The sequence below is a fragment of the Scardinius erythrophthalmus genome (genome assembly GCF_964197995.2).
Source record: "Scardinius erythrophthalmus genome assembly, chromosome: 19".
Taxonomy (NCBI): Eukaryota; Metazoa; Chordata; class Actinopteri; order Cypriniformes; family Leuciscidae; genus Scardinius; species Scardinius erythrophthalmus.
The window spans coordinates 26022127-26038720 of record NC_138239.1 but is presented as its reverse complement, the minus strand read 5'-3'; the positions used below and the strand labels follow the sequence as shown (position 1 = coordinate 26038720).

At 34.6% G+C, this 16594-nt stretch overlaps 1 protein-coding gene across 5 annotated transcripts in view; it reads right to left on the bottom strand.

Moving 5' to 3' along the window:
- kiaa0586 (KIAA0586 ortholog) overlaps positions 1-16594 on the bottom strand; it is a gene marked incomplete at its 5' end in the record, with an annotated part of 125627 nt that overhangs the window by 16574 nt on the left and 92459 nt on the right. For all 5 annotated transcript variants that reach the window (XM_081393842.1, XM_081393840.1, XM_081393838.1 and 2 more), the window contains 2 exons: positions 12240-12315; positions 14654-14775. In XM_081393842.1, the coding sequence (XP_081249968.1) occupies positions 12240-12315; positions 14654-14775 (198 nt within the window). The remainder of the gene's footprint in view (positions 1-12239; positions 12316-14653; positions 14776-16594) is intronic.

Here is a 16594-nt window from a genome sequence, read left to right as displayed (position 1 = left end):
CCACGGTCATCACTTGCCCATCTTACACAGACACTTGACACTGTCATACCACACCCTGCTGTCAAAACAAACCGTTTAGAGGAGAACTAGACAACACAGTCTGAATGCAAATCAAACTTTACATAAGATACAGTCTTGTTTTACCAAGGTAACTGAAGTGTCTGCCAAAATACCATGGTTACTACTGTTATTTTTACTATGAAAATATAAAATTATATTTGATCTTTTATATTATATCTTCTTTTTTTGATGACAATGGTGGCTAATTTAAGAGTTTTACACATTCTGAAGTAAATGCGCTGCTTGTCTGCAAAAGTTGCCACCCTGATGCATGGGTTTTGTTGAAAAAAAAAAAAAAGTTAGAAAAGAAAAAAAGAATAAAAATACTAAAAATTTGGTTAACTGTAAGCCATACCATATTAGATTTAACAGAACAATACTTAAAATTTTACAGTAAAATATATGGTTTCTTAAATGTCTACAATATTCAAAAGCTACATTTTATTCAACAAGACAAAACGTACTTTTACAGCAAAACATTGTTAAATTGCTACAGTAACATCATTTTTGACAGTAAAATTTTAATTTATAGAGTTATGCTTTTTAACTACCGGTAATACTTCTATTCAGCAAGGATGCATTAAATGGATCAAAAGTGACAGTAAATATTTACAAAAAAATCTACTTCAAATAAATGCTGTTCTTTTGGACATTAAAGAGAAAAAAAAATGTCTCAAGTATTAATAATAATAATAAATGTTTTATGAGCAGCAAATCATGTGACAATGAAGACTGGAGTAATGATGCTGAAAATTCCATCACAATAAATTATATTTTAAAATATATTCAAACAGAAAACAGTTCTACATTTTAAATTGTAATATTTCTTATTATTACTGTTTTTATTTACTGTATTTTTTTTATCAAATAAATTCAGCCTAAGTGACAATAAGAGACTTTCAAAAACTTTTCAAACTTTTGAACAGCAGGGTAAATTGATGTGTATTATGCAACATTTTATGGTATTAAAAGTCCATTTCTGCAACGGCCTGCAGATTTGCATTGTCATCTCTCAGTCCTGCTTTTTCTCTTGGCAGCTTCGTCTTGCCCTGCGTGACTTCTCAATTAAGCTACAAAGACTGCACAAATCAAATACAGCGTTTGGCTTGGTTGATCAATGCCTTTTTAAGTACAGCTGTTCTTAAATGACAGACGAATATCTTAATCTCCAGCATTTTTAAACAGAAGCGTAGACTTTCACTTTTCAGGTCAAGTACATCACACAAAACTGGGTGGGGAAGAGCATATCAAAATCATTGAACACGAGTTGCTGTTCTTTTGTCCTTATTTTGTGGGAAATGTGAATTTGACCAGCCACATAACTACATTGTGTCAAATACTGAGCAAATAAAAACACTCACTAAGTCCAGTTAAGCCTGCGGCTCTCCATTGTTTTGTTTAGAGCAAGATGGATTCTCCCGCCATTTTCAGGAGTTGTTGTAAGTGAATGGCCACTACTGAACTCTGTTTACACATGTAGAGATCAACAGGGGAGCGTTACGGGTCACAGAGATGACATATCTGGACCAGACGAGTCTTATTTGCAACGAAAGGCAGTGTTCCCTGTCTTGTTCTATTCATTCATCTGTAGTGGGGTTCTGGGTGACTGCAAAACTGAGACTGGCTGTCTTCACCTCAACTCTTCCGGCTTGTTTACGTAGCGTGTTATTCCAGAGCTCTTGAACCATGAGTTTACATCCGAACGGCCCATAGTACTACGGGGGATGGGACGGTGCGGCCCTGTGTGAGGACAAAGAGGGAATCCAACTTTCTTGCTGGTTTGTTATTCTTTCATTGGGTTTGATTGTTATTCCTTTACTTCCTGCTTTAATAGAAAAACATGGCAAAACCATAGCGCAAATTTCAGGCCTGTTTGTGGTCTCCTGGCTAGGGTTTCGGCCAGCTTTAAACTGTCGACAGCCCTTTACAGCTGCAATGGAGGAACATGCAGCATTTATGCCAAACGTTTCTGTATAATTTAAACGTCAGTCTATTAGATTCTCGTTTCATGTGGCGTTTACTACTTTCATAAAGTTTTGAGGCAAAACAACAGCACTAATACTAGACGTACGATTATGCAAAACTGCACACGTATACAAAAACATTATAAGTTGTCGGCTATTAGCCAACGGGCGAGTCGTTTAAACAAACACACTGAAGTTGTGGTTCCTTCACCACAAACCTGAGAGCAGACATCGGGTAAATAATCTCCTCTCATCTCTGTGCGGAGCCATGCGATGAGAAGTGAAAAGCGGAGACGGCGTCTCAGTGTGTGTACTGTTTGTTTGCGTTAGACTGCTGTTTGAAGAGGAAACACAAGATCACGCCCCACTGCGAGCACAAACTGAAATAAAAACATTAATAATGCTATGATTTCAGAGGGCGTCGTAGAGATATCAGGTTGATTTCAAGTGAAGACAAAGATGTACTATTTCTATTACGCATTTTAAAGGGATAGTTCACCCAAAAATGAAAATTCTGTCATCATTTACTCTCCCTCAAGTTGTTCCAAATCTATATGATTTCCTTTCTTCTGCTAAACACAAAAGAAGATATTCTGAAGAAAGTTGGTAACCAAACGACTGATGGACCCCATTGACTTCCATTGTAGGAAAAAAAAATACTATGGATGTCAATGGGGACCAGCAACTGTTTGATTACCAACCTTCTTTAAAATATCTTCTTTTGTGTTTAGCAGAAAAAAGGAAATCATATAGATTTGGAACAACTTGAGGGAGAGTAAATGATGACAGAATTTTCATTTTTGGGTGAACTATCCCTTTAAGGCCTAACTTTACTGTTTGTAGTATAAATACATTTAAGTATAAATTAAGTAGTATAAATTTCTTATAAATAAAAGATCCTACAATGTCAAGGTTTAGTCAAGGTTAATTGAAAAGTTGTAATTTAGAATTTCATGACAATTTTCTGCCCTGTATGGAATGATTTTCCGGACATTTTTCAAAAGGAATTGCAAATTGTATTTGCAATTGCGTTTTCAAATTGTGCACGCATAAAATGTGACATAATCCAAACGCAAATGCAAATCGCGCATTACCGTTTGCATTTTCGTTTAAGCGAACGCACAGTGACTGCCAAATTTAAAATGGAAATGCAAAGTCCGTTTGCAACTGTGTTTCCCATATCTTACGAGTCTTGACCCTGTCATATTTAAATAGCAATTTCAATTACCACGTCTGCTTTTTCACTTTCTCAGCGTCGCGTATGTAGCCAGCCAAAACTCAAATGAAATCGCAATTCCCTTAGTATTTCCATTTCCGATGCCTTACACGGAAACCTGTCAATCAGCGTCAAGGGTGGGATTATGCTATGGGGCGTGTTCGTGTTGGGACGTGACGTCACTCACAGTCGACGGTTAAGAGGTGATGCCCTGAACAGACAGACGCCGATTTATTTTAAACAATGGAGGTAGTTGGTGAAATTGTGGAGGACCTTATGATGCTCGCAGCAAGTTGATGACAGTACATCCTCTACAGATGTTCTCTTACTCAGAAGCCATTTCATTTTGGATAAGTTAAATGTTTTCGTGGCCTTGACCAACATCAACATCAGTAGCCTAATGTTGTCTTTGCCAACCTCAGTGAAGTAGCTAATAATAGGCTTTTTGTGAAGGACAGGACAACTAAAGAACCTGGACGTCCTTTACTGGACATAGCACAAGAGATGAGTGTCGGTGCTAGGTCTCACCCCTTCAAATAAGTGTTCTCAATTTGCGAAATAATTCAATAAAAATGCTGTCTGTTGCAGTTAAACCTGTGTGTGTGTGTGTGTGTGTGTGTGTGTGTGTGTGTGTCACTAGCGGCGCAGGATTTTGATTGTAGGTGGGCCTCCAGAAAACTGGATGGGCCAGTTAAAATAAGCCAAAAACAAAAAACGGGTTCCCCTTCATCTCCGTTTCAGTGCTTTTCTGCGGCACCGAGGACAGCGACTAACTATACCTGAATTTAATGCGTAGTTAGCATAGGTTTAAAAAAAATTGTTTTTTTGCTGCTTTTTTAAGACAATTACAGTTTAATTTAATTTATTGTTTAATAAAATTATAGGCCTATTATTTTTTTTAGTTTATTAACAGCAACAACAGCTGTAAAGATGAAGTTGACGATCGTCATCTCCATATAGTGAACGCGCCTATAGAGAGAAATGCACATCATGGATTACATAATCAGAGAGTAGCCTTTTTCTTTTCGTTTTAAATTGTTAAAAATACATTTTGGGCTTTCTTAAGATATATTTCATGTCTGTGAGGCATACGTTGAGTTTCGTTAAGTTAGGATGAGATGCGCTCCTGTTCACGAGCAATGCAATGACCGCGCGGGCGCCTCAATGATTTTATTGTCTGCTATATTTCCTTTTTAATTTATTAAATCCAGGCAATAAAAAATTACTGGTTGATAAAAAAATATATTAAAATTAAGATACAATTTCTACAAAACAAAAAGTGGTCAAAATCATGTCTGACCCACATCTCTCGATATATTGCGCATCCTATCTTACTCGTGCGGTTCACTTTTCATAATCAACATAGATGAAAAAATAACATTATAATATTTTAACAAATATGAAACTAAATGAGCTTATTTAATGGCTACAACATGTATAGTACAGACTCTCTATTTGTACAAATTGCTGCACATTCATTTTATTCTGAATTTTGCACGCATAAGTTGAAAGGCATTTGTTTGCATGCATAGTAAAACATATCTGCAACATTTATCAAGTTCACTGATAATTATTATCACTAATTATTATTATCACTAATTATTATTATCACTTAATGAATAATGTAACAAGGACAAAGCATGTAAACTGCGTTGTTTAGAATTGAATGGATCGCAAATAGATCCGAATGAAGAAACGTACAAAACCATAGTAGAAATGGATGGGCCCGGACCTAAAATGTAGCGCCGCGGCTGGTGTGTGTGTGTGTGTGTGTGTGTGTGTGTGTGTGAGAGAGAGAGAGAGAATGTTTGTTCCACTTTACATTTATGGTGTAGTCTATTTGTTTAGATTTATGTGGGATTTAATCATTTTAAATTAATCTCAACTGTGAAATGGACAAAAACAAAATTATACATAGGCTACTTTCAGACCAATTAAATCAAACCCAGGTTTTTTTGTGTGTTTAGACAAATAATGTAACAAAAGTCACAAAATTCCATGACACTGAGATAAGGGAGATATGTTTTTTTGAATGGGGGGAAAATATCAAATGAGATCCAAACAGAACCCAAAGACAACATGATGGTTTAAGAAATATTCATTTTAAACTAAACCAAAACCAAATCTTTATCTCAGTGTCATGGAATTTTGTGACTTTTGTTACATTACCTACATCTGTAGAGGATGTACTGTCATCAACTTGCTGCGCGAGCATCAGGTCCTCCACAATTTCACCAACTACCTTAAATCGGCGTCTGTCTGTTCAGGGCATCACCTCTTAACCGTCGACTGTGAGTGACGTCACGTCCCAACACGAACACGCCCCATAGCATAATCCCACCCTTGACGCTGATTGACAGGTTTCTGTGTAAGGCATCGGAAATGGAAATACTAAGGGAATTGCGATTTCATTTGAGTTTTGGCTGGCTACATACGCGACGCTGAGAAAGTGAAAAAGCAGACTTGGTAATTGAAATTGCTATTTAAATATGACAGGGTCAAGACTCGTTAGATATGGGAAACACAGTTGCAAACGGACTTTGCATTTCCATTTTAAATCTGGCAGTCACTGTGCGTTCGCTTAAACGAAAATGCAAACGTTAATGCGCGATTTGCATTTGCGTTTGGATTATGTCACATTTTATGCGTCCACAATTTGAAAACGCAATTGCAAATACAATTTGCAATTCCTTTTGAATAATGTCCGGAATATCATTCCATAGCCCTGTTTCTGAACCTTCAAATTGAATGACTATTCAAAAGTATAAATCTATTCAAGGTTGGAAGCTATACCCAAAGCAAAAGGTGGTAAAACACCTTAATAAATAAATGTTGTGTCTATTTCCCAGGCATTCACAATATTTTGCTCAACCCCTGTGTGTGTGTGCATATATATATATATATATAAATATATATATATATATATATATATATATATACTGTGTATATATATACACACACACACACACACACACACACACACACACACACACACACACACACACACACATGAAAAACTCATTTATTTACATATAATTAGTGCAGAATCAAATCTCTTCAAATAATAACAAATGCAGTAAACAAAGTAATAAAATAAAGATAGTTTTCATTAACTTATCAACATGAGTAATATAGATTTTTTATTTTATTTAAAAATCTTATTTCTTAAAGGAACATTATTTAACATTTTTTTTTTGCTCAAAATTAACACAATTTTCAATACAACATCAATACTTCACCAAAACATGTTTTTGTCTTACCCTGATTCACTATGGGAAGCCTATTATAAGTGTTTATATTTTAGACCTTCAACCTCTGGAGAATCATCCGTAAAAAAAAAAAAAGAAAAAAAAAAAAGAGAAAAAGGCTGAACAGGAGCTTCTGCTGGCAAAAAGCTGAGCTTGTAATAAAACAAGAATCAACATTTATTTGGCTTTTTGGAGATGGCGTTTTTATTACTCAGCAGGTTAGTAAGGTATTTTATTAAACAGCTAAATTGCCATATGTGAAGGGTCATTTCCTTATGGTTGTTGTAGCGCTGTGCTGGAATTTATTTTCAAGGAAGTACTGTGTCTATTAACAGGTAAAGCTACAGTAGCATCTTCAGCCTGACCAAAGGTAGTGTACCTTTAAAAAAGAAAAAAATTGTACATCCAGGTATGCGACAAGAATTCAAGTTATTATATATACAAAAAAATACAATAATATATACTACAATTCAAAAATAAAATGGTAGTGAAATAAAAACCAATTTAAAATAAGTGTTCTATTTTAATTTATATATATTTTAAAATGTAATTTTTTCCTGTAATGGTAAAGCTGCATTTTCAGCATCAATCCTCCAATCTTCAGTGTCACATGATCTTTCAGAAATCATTCTAATATGATGATTTACTGCTCAAGAGACATTTCTTATTATCATTGCTGAAAACAGTTGTGCTGATTAATATTTTTGTGGAAACTATGATATTTTCCAAGCATCTTTGATGAATAGTAAAGTTCAAAAGAACAGCATTTATTTGAAATAGAATTTGTTTATAACAATTTAAATGTCTTTACTGTAACGTTTGATTAATTTAACGTGTCCTTGCTGAATAAAAGTATTAATTTCTTTCAAAAATATATCTTTGAATGGGAGTTTATCCCTAAAAGCATACTTATTATTTCTAGACCTCGCAACTTATCATCTACTCTGTGCTAGTGACATCTCTACTTAAAAATAAAAACTAAAGCATGCTTCAACTGCAAAAGTGAATATTATGCGTACGAAAAAACAAACAACAACAAAAAAAAAAAACGAAAAAAAAAAAAAAAAAACATTCCCACACAAATGAGAAAAAGCCTATTGAAATGGGAAAAGAAACCGACATGGTGACTTCATCGAAGCGTGATTATTCCTGAATGTTTTGCATAACAACAAGCTCAAATCGGCATCAAAATTCTGCACCACATTCATGAAAGTCACAAGTCACATATTCGCATAGTATCTAAATGCACAGTAAGCTGTTCTCATTTGGCACACGTATAGCTGTAGGTATGTTATCGTTCTAGTGAAGAACTGGACATGACGGATGAAGGAAGAGGGCTCACACAGAGCTGGGGTTAACATGGCTCCTTGAATGATGTTTTGATCCCTGTAAAAACAGAAAGGCCGAGCAGCTTGGAAACAGTTTATCTGAGTGGCCCTCAAGAGGCGGGCTGTGTATGTGTGTGTATGTATTTATGTGTGTGTATATGATGTGTGCCCTCACCCCTTCCTGTGCTCCACAGAGGGGCCAATATTTCACACACAAGAGCCCAGTGTTCAACGGATGTCCACTTTCACCTCGGCATAGAGACCCTTTCATTGGTTGTGCAACTTTCCATTTCTATATATCATCTCTTTGAATGCACATCACAAAAATGGACAAAAACAATGCATTTCCAAATCACTTTTGTTTTGAATAAATTAAATGGTTAAATAAAGTGCTGTTAAATGGATTAATCGCAATTAAGTTTTTGTTTATATGTGAGTAATATATATATATATATATATATATAAACAAAAACCTCTGTCTTAGATGACTAATCAGGATTTTTTTGAATAAGAAATGAATGTATGAAATCCATTTATATACATATATATATATATATATATTTATATACATATATAAATATATAAATATATATATATATATACACATATATACACACTCAATATTGTTCAATACAATACAGTTCAATATTGACTAATACAGATAAAAACAAACAAAACAAAAAAACTGAAAAAATATCTTTAAAAAAAACACATCATAAAAGGAGAAACTAAAGTCGTGTATAATAAAATCATAGAAATTTGAGACTAAATTGAACTAAGTAGGCCTAACCTCTTTACCAAGCAACCACCAGAACATCCTAGCAACCACATAACATACTTGCAACTCAGAACACCAGTTTTATAGATCATTTTATTGATATGTAAATAATTAATCACTGATGAATAATTAAAACTATAAGCTTATAAGAGCAAAATATTGACTGATCCGAAATGGCAAACCACAAACAACAGAGTCAAATTCTTACATAAACCCCAATTACGAAGACTCCATCTGCCATATCCTCAAGGAGTTTCACCGGCCACCATTATATAAGCATCTTTAAATCGCTTTTCAACCTCAATGTCACGGCTACAAGCTGAACTGGGACGCTTGAACAGAGCAGCCATTCTCTAATGGGCAAATAGAGACATAGTCATCGCAGAGAGAGCAGCTGTATAACCAGGGGACGCTGCCCGGGTCATGTCTGCACCGATCTGGCTGTACAGTACCACACTACGCCTTTATTACACAACACAATTGGCCCATCTGTAGATCAGGCAGAGGTGCAGATCGCAGTCACAGAAGCTCTATTTGTTCAAGGCCCTTCGTCTGGGCTAAAGCTGTGACTAAAAGGCTTTAATGTCACGTTCTTACAGTATAGAATTGCAGTGTGAATTCAGCGAAGACTTTCAGTGCACTCACCTCCTTTATAAACTCACAAACGGTTGCTTGTCCGAGCACTGATGAGAAAGTGATAGAAAATACTTAACAGACAGGCTTTTGTCAAGGTATAAGGGCTGTTTATTGTAATTAGTTTCATGACCAGAACAAAACATCAGTGGAATTGAACAAAACAGCTAACTTGTGATTGCTACAATAGCACCGCATGTCTAAATTAAAGAGACAGTTCACCTAAAAATTAACTGTTCCAAACCTGACTTAGTTTCTTCTGTGGGAAAAGAAAAGAAGATGTTGAAGAATGTCTTCTTTTTCATATAATGGAAGTCAATGGGGTCCAAAACAACATGGAAACCCATTTACTTGTATTATATGGATAAAACCATTTAGATATTTTTCTTCAAAATATCTTCTTGTGTTTGGAACAGTATGAGGGTGAGTAAATGAATGAATGTTAATTTTGAAGTGAACTATCCCTTTAAACGGACGACTTTCCAAACAGAGCAGACAAGGGCTCTCAAACATGTGTACGTACGTAATGTCGAGACGATTAAACACGATAAGCACTCAAACACAGGTGCATCTCCGGTCCTTCTGCTGTTGCACTGGTGCGTCAAATTACACACTGAGAGAGAAAAGGGGAAAATCCTCAGAGCAAATGTAATGACACAGAACGAGCTGACGTTCAAACACTAATCACATCCATTCACCCGTCAGCACACACTGGCTCTCATCACACAATAATCACATGCGACAGGCCGGCACTGAAAGAGTGCATCTGGATGAACTATATGTCAAATACATATGTGAGGAGGTATAGGTCTGCAGGACAGAGCAGAAATTTTTAACTAATAGATGAGAGGGAACGACAAATGAAAAAGGGAAAGAGTGAAATGGCAAAAGGAAGAAGAAGGGATGCAGAACACAGAAGGCAAAGAAAAGGAAATGGCCAATTTTCAAGGTTTACTTTCATGTCACTCAGCATTAGGCATTATTGTACACATGCACACGTGATTGTTGAAGGAATTTTTGTCAGTTAGAATCAGAACTAGAAGGAAAATTTGTCAAAACAATTTTTTTCAACTTTACTGAAAGTGCAAAAAGACAAGAAGTTTGTGTGACAAGGCTGCAGTGTTCAAATTTAAGAACGATAGATAGATAGATAGATAGACAGACGATATATAGATAGAATGACAGAGAGAACAATTGAATAATATATAGATAGATAGATAGATAGATAGATAGATAGATAGATAGATAGATAGATAGATAGATAGATAGATAGATAAATAAAGTTAGAAAGAAAGATGGATTAGTTTGAAAGAAAGAAAGATTAAATAGATAGATATATAGATAGATAGAATGACAGAGAGAATGATTGAATAATAGATAGATATATAGATATATAGATAGATAGATAGATAGATAGATAGATAGATAGAATGATAAATAGATAGACATAATGGTAGATAGATAGATAGATAGATAGATAGATAGATAGATAGATAGATAGATAGATAGATAGATAGATAGATAGATAGATAGATAGATAGATAGATAGAATTGTCAGCTGTTGAGATAGAGGTGTTTTTGTCAGTGAATTAGGGTAATCAGTTCAGGACGAGCGCTAGAGCTCACAATGTTCTCTTATATAAGACTTAATAAAAAGCACAGGGCAGAGAGAACGCTGTCTCAGCTCAGATTTCATTATGTCTAATCTGCAGTGCTGTTCTGCATCTGCACACATACAACACTCTAACGTCTAACAGACACACATCTCTCGTCCTGTTCACTTATAATGTTACTTTCTTACATCACAAACAGCCATTTAGAGTTACATGGCCATATGTTTAAGGTTGTGGCATCATAACCATGACAGCTTATTTTGCATAAATGGCCTGGTTGTACTAAGGAGGGAGTGTATGTCTACAACAGAAAAGTTCATTTTATATATAGCCATGCAAACTGCAACATGCTCAAACTGTCCAACTGGTCCTAACCTTCAAACTAAACGATGCACATGCCATCTCAGCGGCTGCTGTCACAAAAGATATGTCTTCTGTTGTGCCCCTTCACACCTGACTGAAGTTTATAAAGCTGACTCCAGCATCTCTGCATCCCTCGAGAGGAGACACACCTCAGACAGAAGTGGACAATCATGCTCTGACCAAGACAAAAGAACAATGCAGACTGTTGCCCTAAAGGTGCACTGCCATCTAGAGGCTGCAAAGAAAACTATTTTACTGAGGTGAGGCTGAGCCAAACTCGTCCTGCATGCTTTGTGATACAGTGACAGGTTGATTTACATTGAGGCACATTCATTGATTTACATTGAGCTAGGAACCCAAGACATTTATAGAGGTTGGGCTCTTTTAACTTGAGTCAGTCAGTAATCCCCTAGCAATTAAAAGACCAGCTACCTCCTAAGCATAACATTTACCCATTTAATACTGTGTTTGATTAATACATTGAGAAAAACCCCATCTAAAAAGCTATTTAATCAGACACATTATTCAAAAGGAGTCCATCATAAAATAAGTCACAAACCCAAAATTGATAACAAAATGTTCAGAAACATGGCTGTAACAATAGTGTTTAACAGACACTCGGATTAGCGGCCCATGTTTAAAGACCCCAGAAAACTGTTTGACTTGTTGCAGTTGTCTTTTTCCTTTAGTGTTAAGTTCAGGTGGGACTTTTCAAAGTACTCATTCTATTTTTATTTGTATGGCTTTAGTTACATCCTAGCTATAATACATTATCTGTTCCTTGTTAGGTGACATTGGAGGAGAAACTCTCATTTTAGAGAGCATCTGATTGGACAAAAATCTATGTAGTGCAAGATGAGTCATCAATATTTTTTGCTTGTTTTTCCAGAAGAGAAAAACTGCAAAGTTTATGTGTATATCTTCAAAATGTTTTTTTTTTTTTTTTTTTTTTGCAGAAAACAAACATTTTTAAGACCAAGTTTGACTTAATGGGGTCTTTAAACATTAGGGATTTTGTGTGGACATGTATTTGTACCTGGTTCCTCTTTGTCTTCGTACTGCCTCACCAGGATTGGTGCAGGTCTCTGAACCGCCTGTGCTGTCTGGGACCTCTAAACACACAAAATGAGAGGAGATGAGACTAGGACAATAGCGGAGGAGAGGGGCGTCGGGTGGACACTGTATGCAGAGGGATTTTACAGGGAACAGAGGGGAAAAACATTGTTTTAATCTCCCTCATTCAGGGGGGTAAATCCCCACATATGGGCGACCTACAGACCGAGAATCCTGGGTTAATGAGGGTCTCAAGAGTTTGCACACACCACTAAAGAGAACACTTTGTTTTTGCGATTAAGAGAAAATCAGGGACAGAGGTCGCTCCTGAGCGGAAATTAGCGGAACACTCAGACGTACCCAGAACAAACTACACAGCACAGACAACCAGCATTTGCTTACCATTTTATAATAACTTGAATACGTTATTTAAGCAATATCACACGAGTAAAAGTGCTACAGTGCTGAGTCTCAGTCTGTCTGGAACAAGCACAGAAAAGGAGTCTAACAAACAGTTAAAAGTCCCAGTGCTTCTGGAATGTTCCTCAGATAATCAGATTTGAGGGGCGAAACCAGAGACCACATAGAGACGGTCCACTCGTACATTTATGAATGGGATAATATCTAGAATATAAAAGCCTAAGAATTATTTTTGTGTGGGATTTGAGGACAAGAAGCTCAATTACTGATCCTATTATTTTCAAATTTTATTCTTAAATTGAATGAAACAGTTATTGAAATGACTGAAACTGAGATATCTGTCTATTTATAAATATATATATTTATTTTTTTTATAAATCAGATTGCAAAATGTAAAATGTTTTCTTCTAGAAAGAAATCAATAATTTTATTCAGCAAGGACACATTAAATGACTTAAACATTACATACAAAAGCTTTCTATTTCATGTAAATGCTGTTTTTTCATCACTTTTATTACTTGAGCACAGGGACGTCAAATGCAAGTAATACAGTATATTTTTATTGCATGATTAATATAGTTATATTACTACGTTTCACATATACTTAACAGAAAAGTAAGTAAATTAATGAGATTTGGTTGTTATATTCCTGTCATGCGAGCTCAACAACGCTGCCAATGTGCCTATTTACAATGTGATTTTGCAGAGTTGAGTATTGTAGCCAATCTCACAGATTTCTGTTAATAATAACAATAACCAATCAGAGGTGTTTAAGTTACCGGTAGTGAGAATCCGCTCAGTATCTCTCAAAACGCTAAATGAGTTTATATTCAGCACAAGTTTACTAAGTTCTTATTCGCAATTTAAAGAAAAGTTTGCTTTTCATAAAACTTTGTGACTTTTCCTACATGCTGCAGTGCAAAAAACTGACAAAAATAGATTTTTAAATGTTATAATAGTGATTGCTGGTCACTATTTTGCTGGCTATAGTGGTAATTTAATTTCTTTTTTGATTTCAAAATGAAGGATTTTGTTTTCCATCAAGTGTTAGTTTTCCTACATCTTGAAACTTTTAGTTTTACAAATGAGAACAATCTTTGAAGTATTTGGTCATCACATCGAAAATAAAATTTAAATTGGATAATATCCAGACTTGTGAGCTTTGAAGTTCTGGAAAAAGTTGTGTGAAGCACTTGAAAACAAGACTGTCACGTCGAGGGAGTAAGATTAGATGACGTCAACCTTGGCTTGTGATGAACTGATGCCATTGAGCAGTAAATCAGCACATTAGAATGATTTCTGAAGGATCGTGTGACACTGAAGACTGGAGGAATGATGCTGAAAATTCAGCTTTGACATTACAGGAATAGATTACATTAAAAAAAATCAACTAGAAAACAGTTTTAAATTGTAATAATATTTCACAATATTACAGTTTTCACTGTATTTTTGATCAAATAAATGCAGCCTTGGTGAGCATATGAGACTTCTTTTAAAACTTTTAAAAGGTAGAGTAAAATATATGAAATTCCACCATATTTTTAATCATTAGACAAGTGATCAATTACATTAACCAATACATAATGTTACCATAATATTAATCATTGTATAATGAAATTAACATTAATTCCAAATCGAACCCCTCATTATTACACATTTAAATGCCTATCTTTTAATAAAAAGCAATAACTTTAAACTATTTTTCTGCAGATGTCACCAAGGCCATACGGATAAAGAAAAATAATAATTTAAAAATCATAGCCCACTTTTACAATTCAATCAAATCCTAATGGTTACATTCAAGCTGCGTCCTGCATTATTTCCTGCTGTCACATTACGGAAGTCGCATTCAAACATAATTATGTTTATTAATATAAATGAAAGCTATTATAGTTGTGCTTCCTGTTTGTAACACAAGCAGAACTGCATCACTCTTGCTTCTTAAAGAAATAATTCAGGCTCTGTCGCTGTACTTGCCAGATGTTCTGTGTCCTGTAGCTGAGGGGAGGAGACAGTCATCACATGATAAACCTCAGCTTCTTTCTGTTCCTCCGATGACCTGAGGTTGACTGACAGCCCACTCTTCTCAACCACTGCACCTGGTTGTCATGGATACAACATATCAATATCTCAGACTGCACGCAAAGTACAGTATGATATGATATCTGTGTTCAACGCCCAAGAACAACAAACTCAATAGAAATACCACAGTGATCATAACTCTATCATTAAACCATGCATATTTATAGGAGTCTCTGTCATGTATACATATATTTTGATAGCCTGTAACATGCTTGTACATTCAACAGTGTTCTCAGCAGGTTGAATGTGATATTTCCGGCAGCTTTGATTTGTCTTTGTTAGGGGAACTCTATTGCAGTTAAGAGGAAAGCAAAATAGCATTAAATTCTTGCTCCGTCAAGGATGAACTCTTGTTCGTGCAGCTGGGGTGTGTGTTTTTTCTTTGGCAGCACTAGTCTCTAGGCAACACGGAGGCTCTTTTTACTGTGAGCAGAGCGATCTTGGCTTAAAGTAAATATTGGTATAGGCCAACACAGGAAGAGGTTTGGGATCTACACCGGTGTTCTGTTGCCCGGGACTCATAACTTTAGATGTACTGTCCACACACTTTTGGACTGCAGATGCTCTAAGTACACTAAACATTTAACAGCAAACATTTTAAACGCCGGTCAGTGTTTTCCAAAGCATCTCTGTTTAATACATTTTATTTACTTACATAGGTTTCTTTATAGTGTGAGGTTTTGGACAGTCTGTTTTAGTTTTGAAACATGATACGAAACTAATATTGACTCCAAAAAAGTCCAACACAGACTTTATTCATCACAAAAATGCATGTTTTTTACCCAATCAGAGCTAGATGGATATTCAGGTGAACTGTCAGAAACAGTTAGTAAGAGACATAGCCCAAAAGAAAAATAAATAAAAAATTTAAATACATTTTTGAGCAATTAGATTGCAAAACTTAACTATATAATACATATATATATATACTTCAACAACAATAATAAATGTAATTTAATGTAATTGATTGTTTCATCTTAAATTGTCATCTTAAAATGTCCTTCTTGATGTGTAATCTCCAGCCGATCTAAATATAATTATAATAATAATAGAATTATGCAGATATCATAATGCAGATAATTATTTGAAAATTCCCTTCTTGATGAGAGGTCAGAAAATTGAGAAAATTATTTTATAATTCCATAATAATATATTATTATTATTAATGTATTATTAATATGATGATTATTTAATAAGAGCTAGGCCAATATTCATTTAAACTAACCTTAAATTCATTTAAACTAACCTTAAATTCATTTAAAAAAAAAACAAACAAAAAAAAAAAAACAGCATTTATCTGACATAGAAATATTTTGTAATATTATATACTACCGTTCAAAAGTTTGGGGTCAGTAAGAATTTGTTTTTAAAGAAATTAATACTTTTATTCATCAAGGATGCATTCAATTGTAAAGTAAAGACATTTATAATGTTACAAAAACTTTCTATTTCAAACAAATGCTGTTCTTTCGAACTGTCTATTTATCAAAGATCAAAAATGTACACAACTGTTTTTAACATTGATAATAATAAAAAAATTTGAACTGCAAATCATCATAGTTGAAAAATCACTGAAGACTGGAGGAATGATGCTGAAAATTCAGCTTTGCGTCACAGGAATAAATTTGATTTTGAAATATATTCAAATAGAAAACAGTTATTTTAAATTGTAATAATATTTCACAATATTAATGTTTTTACTGTATTTTTAATCAAATAGATGCAGCAGCCTAAGCAAGAATAAGACGCTTCTTTTAAAAACATAAAAAAACTTACCGATCACAAACTTTATATATATATATATATATATATATATATATATATATATATATATAT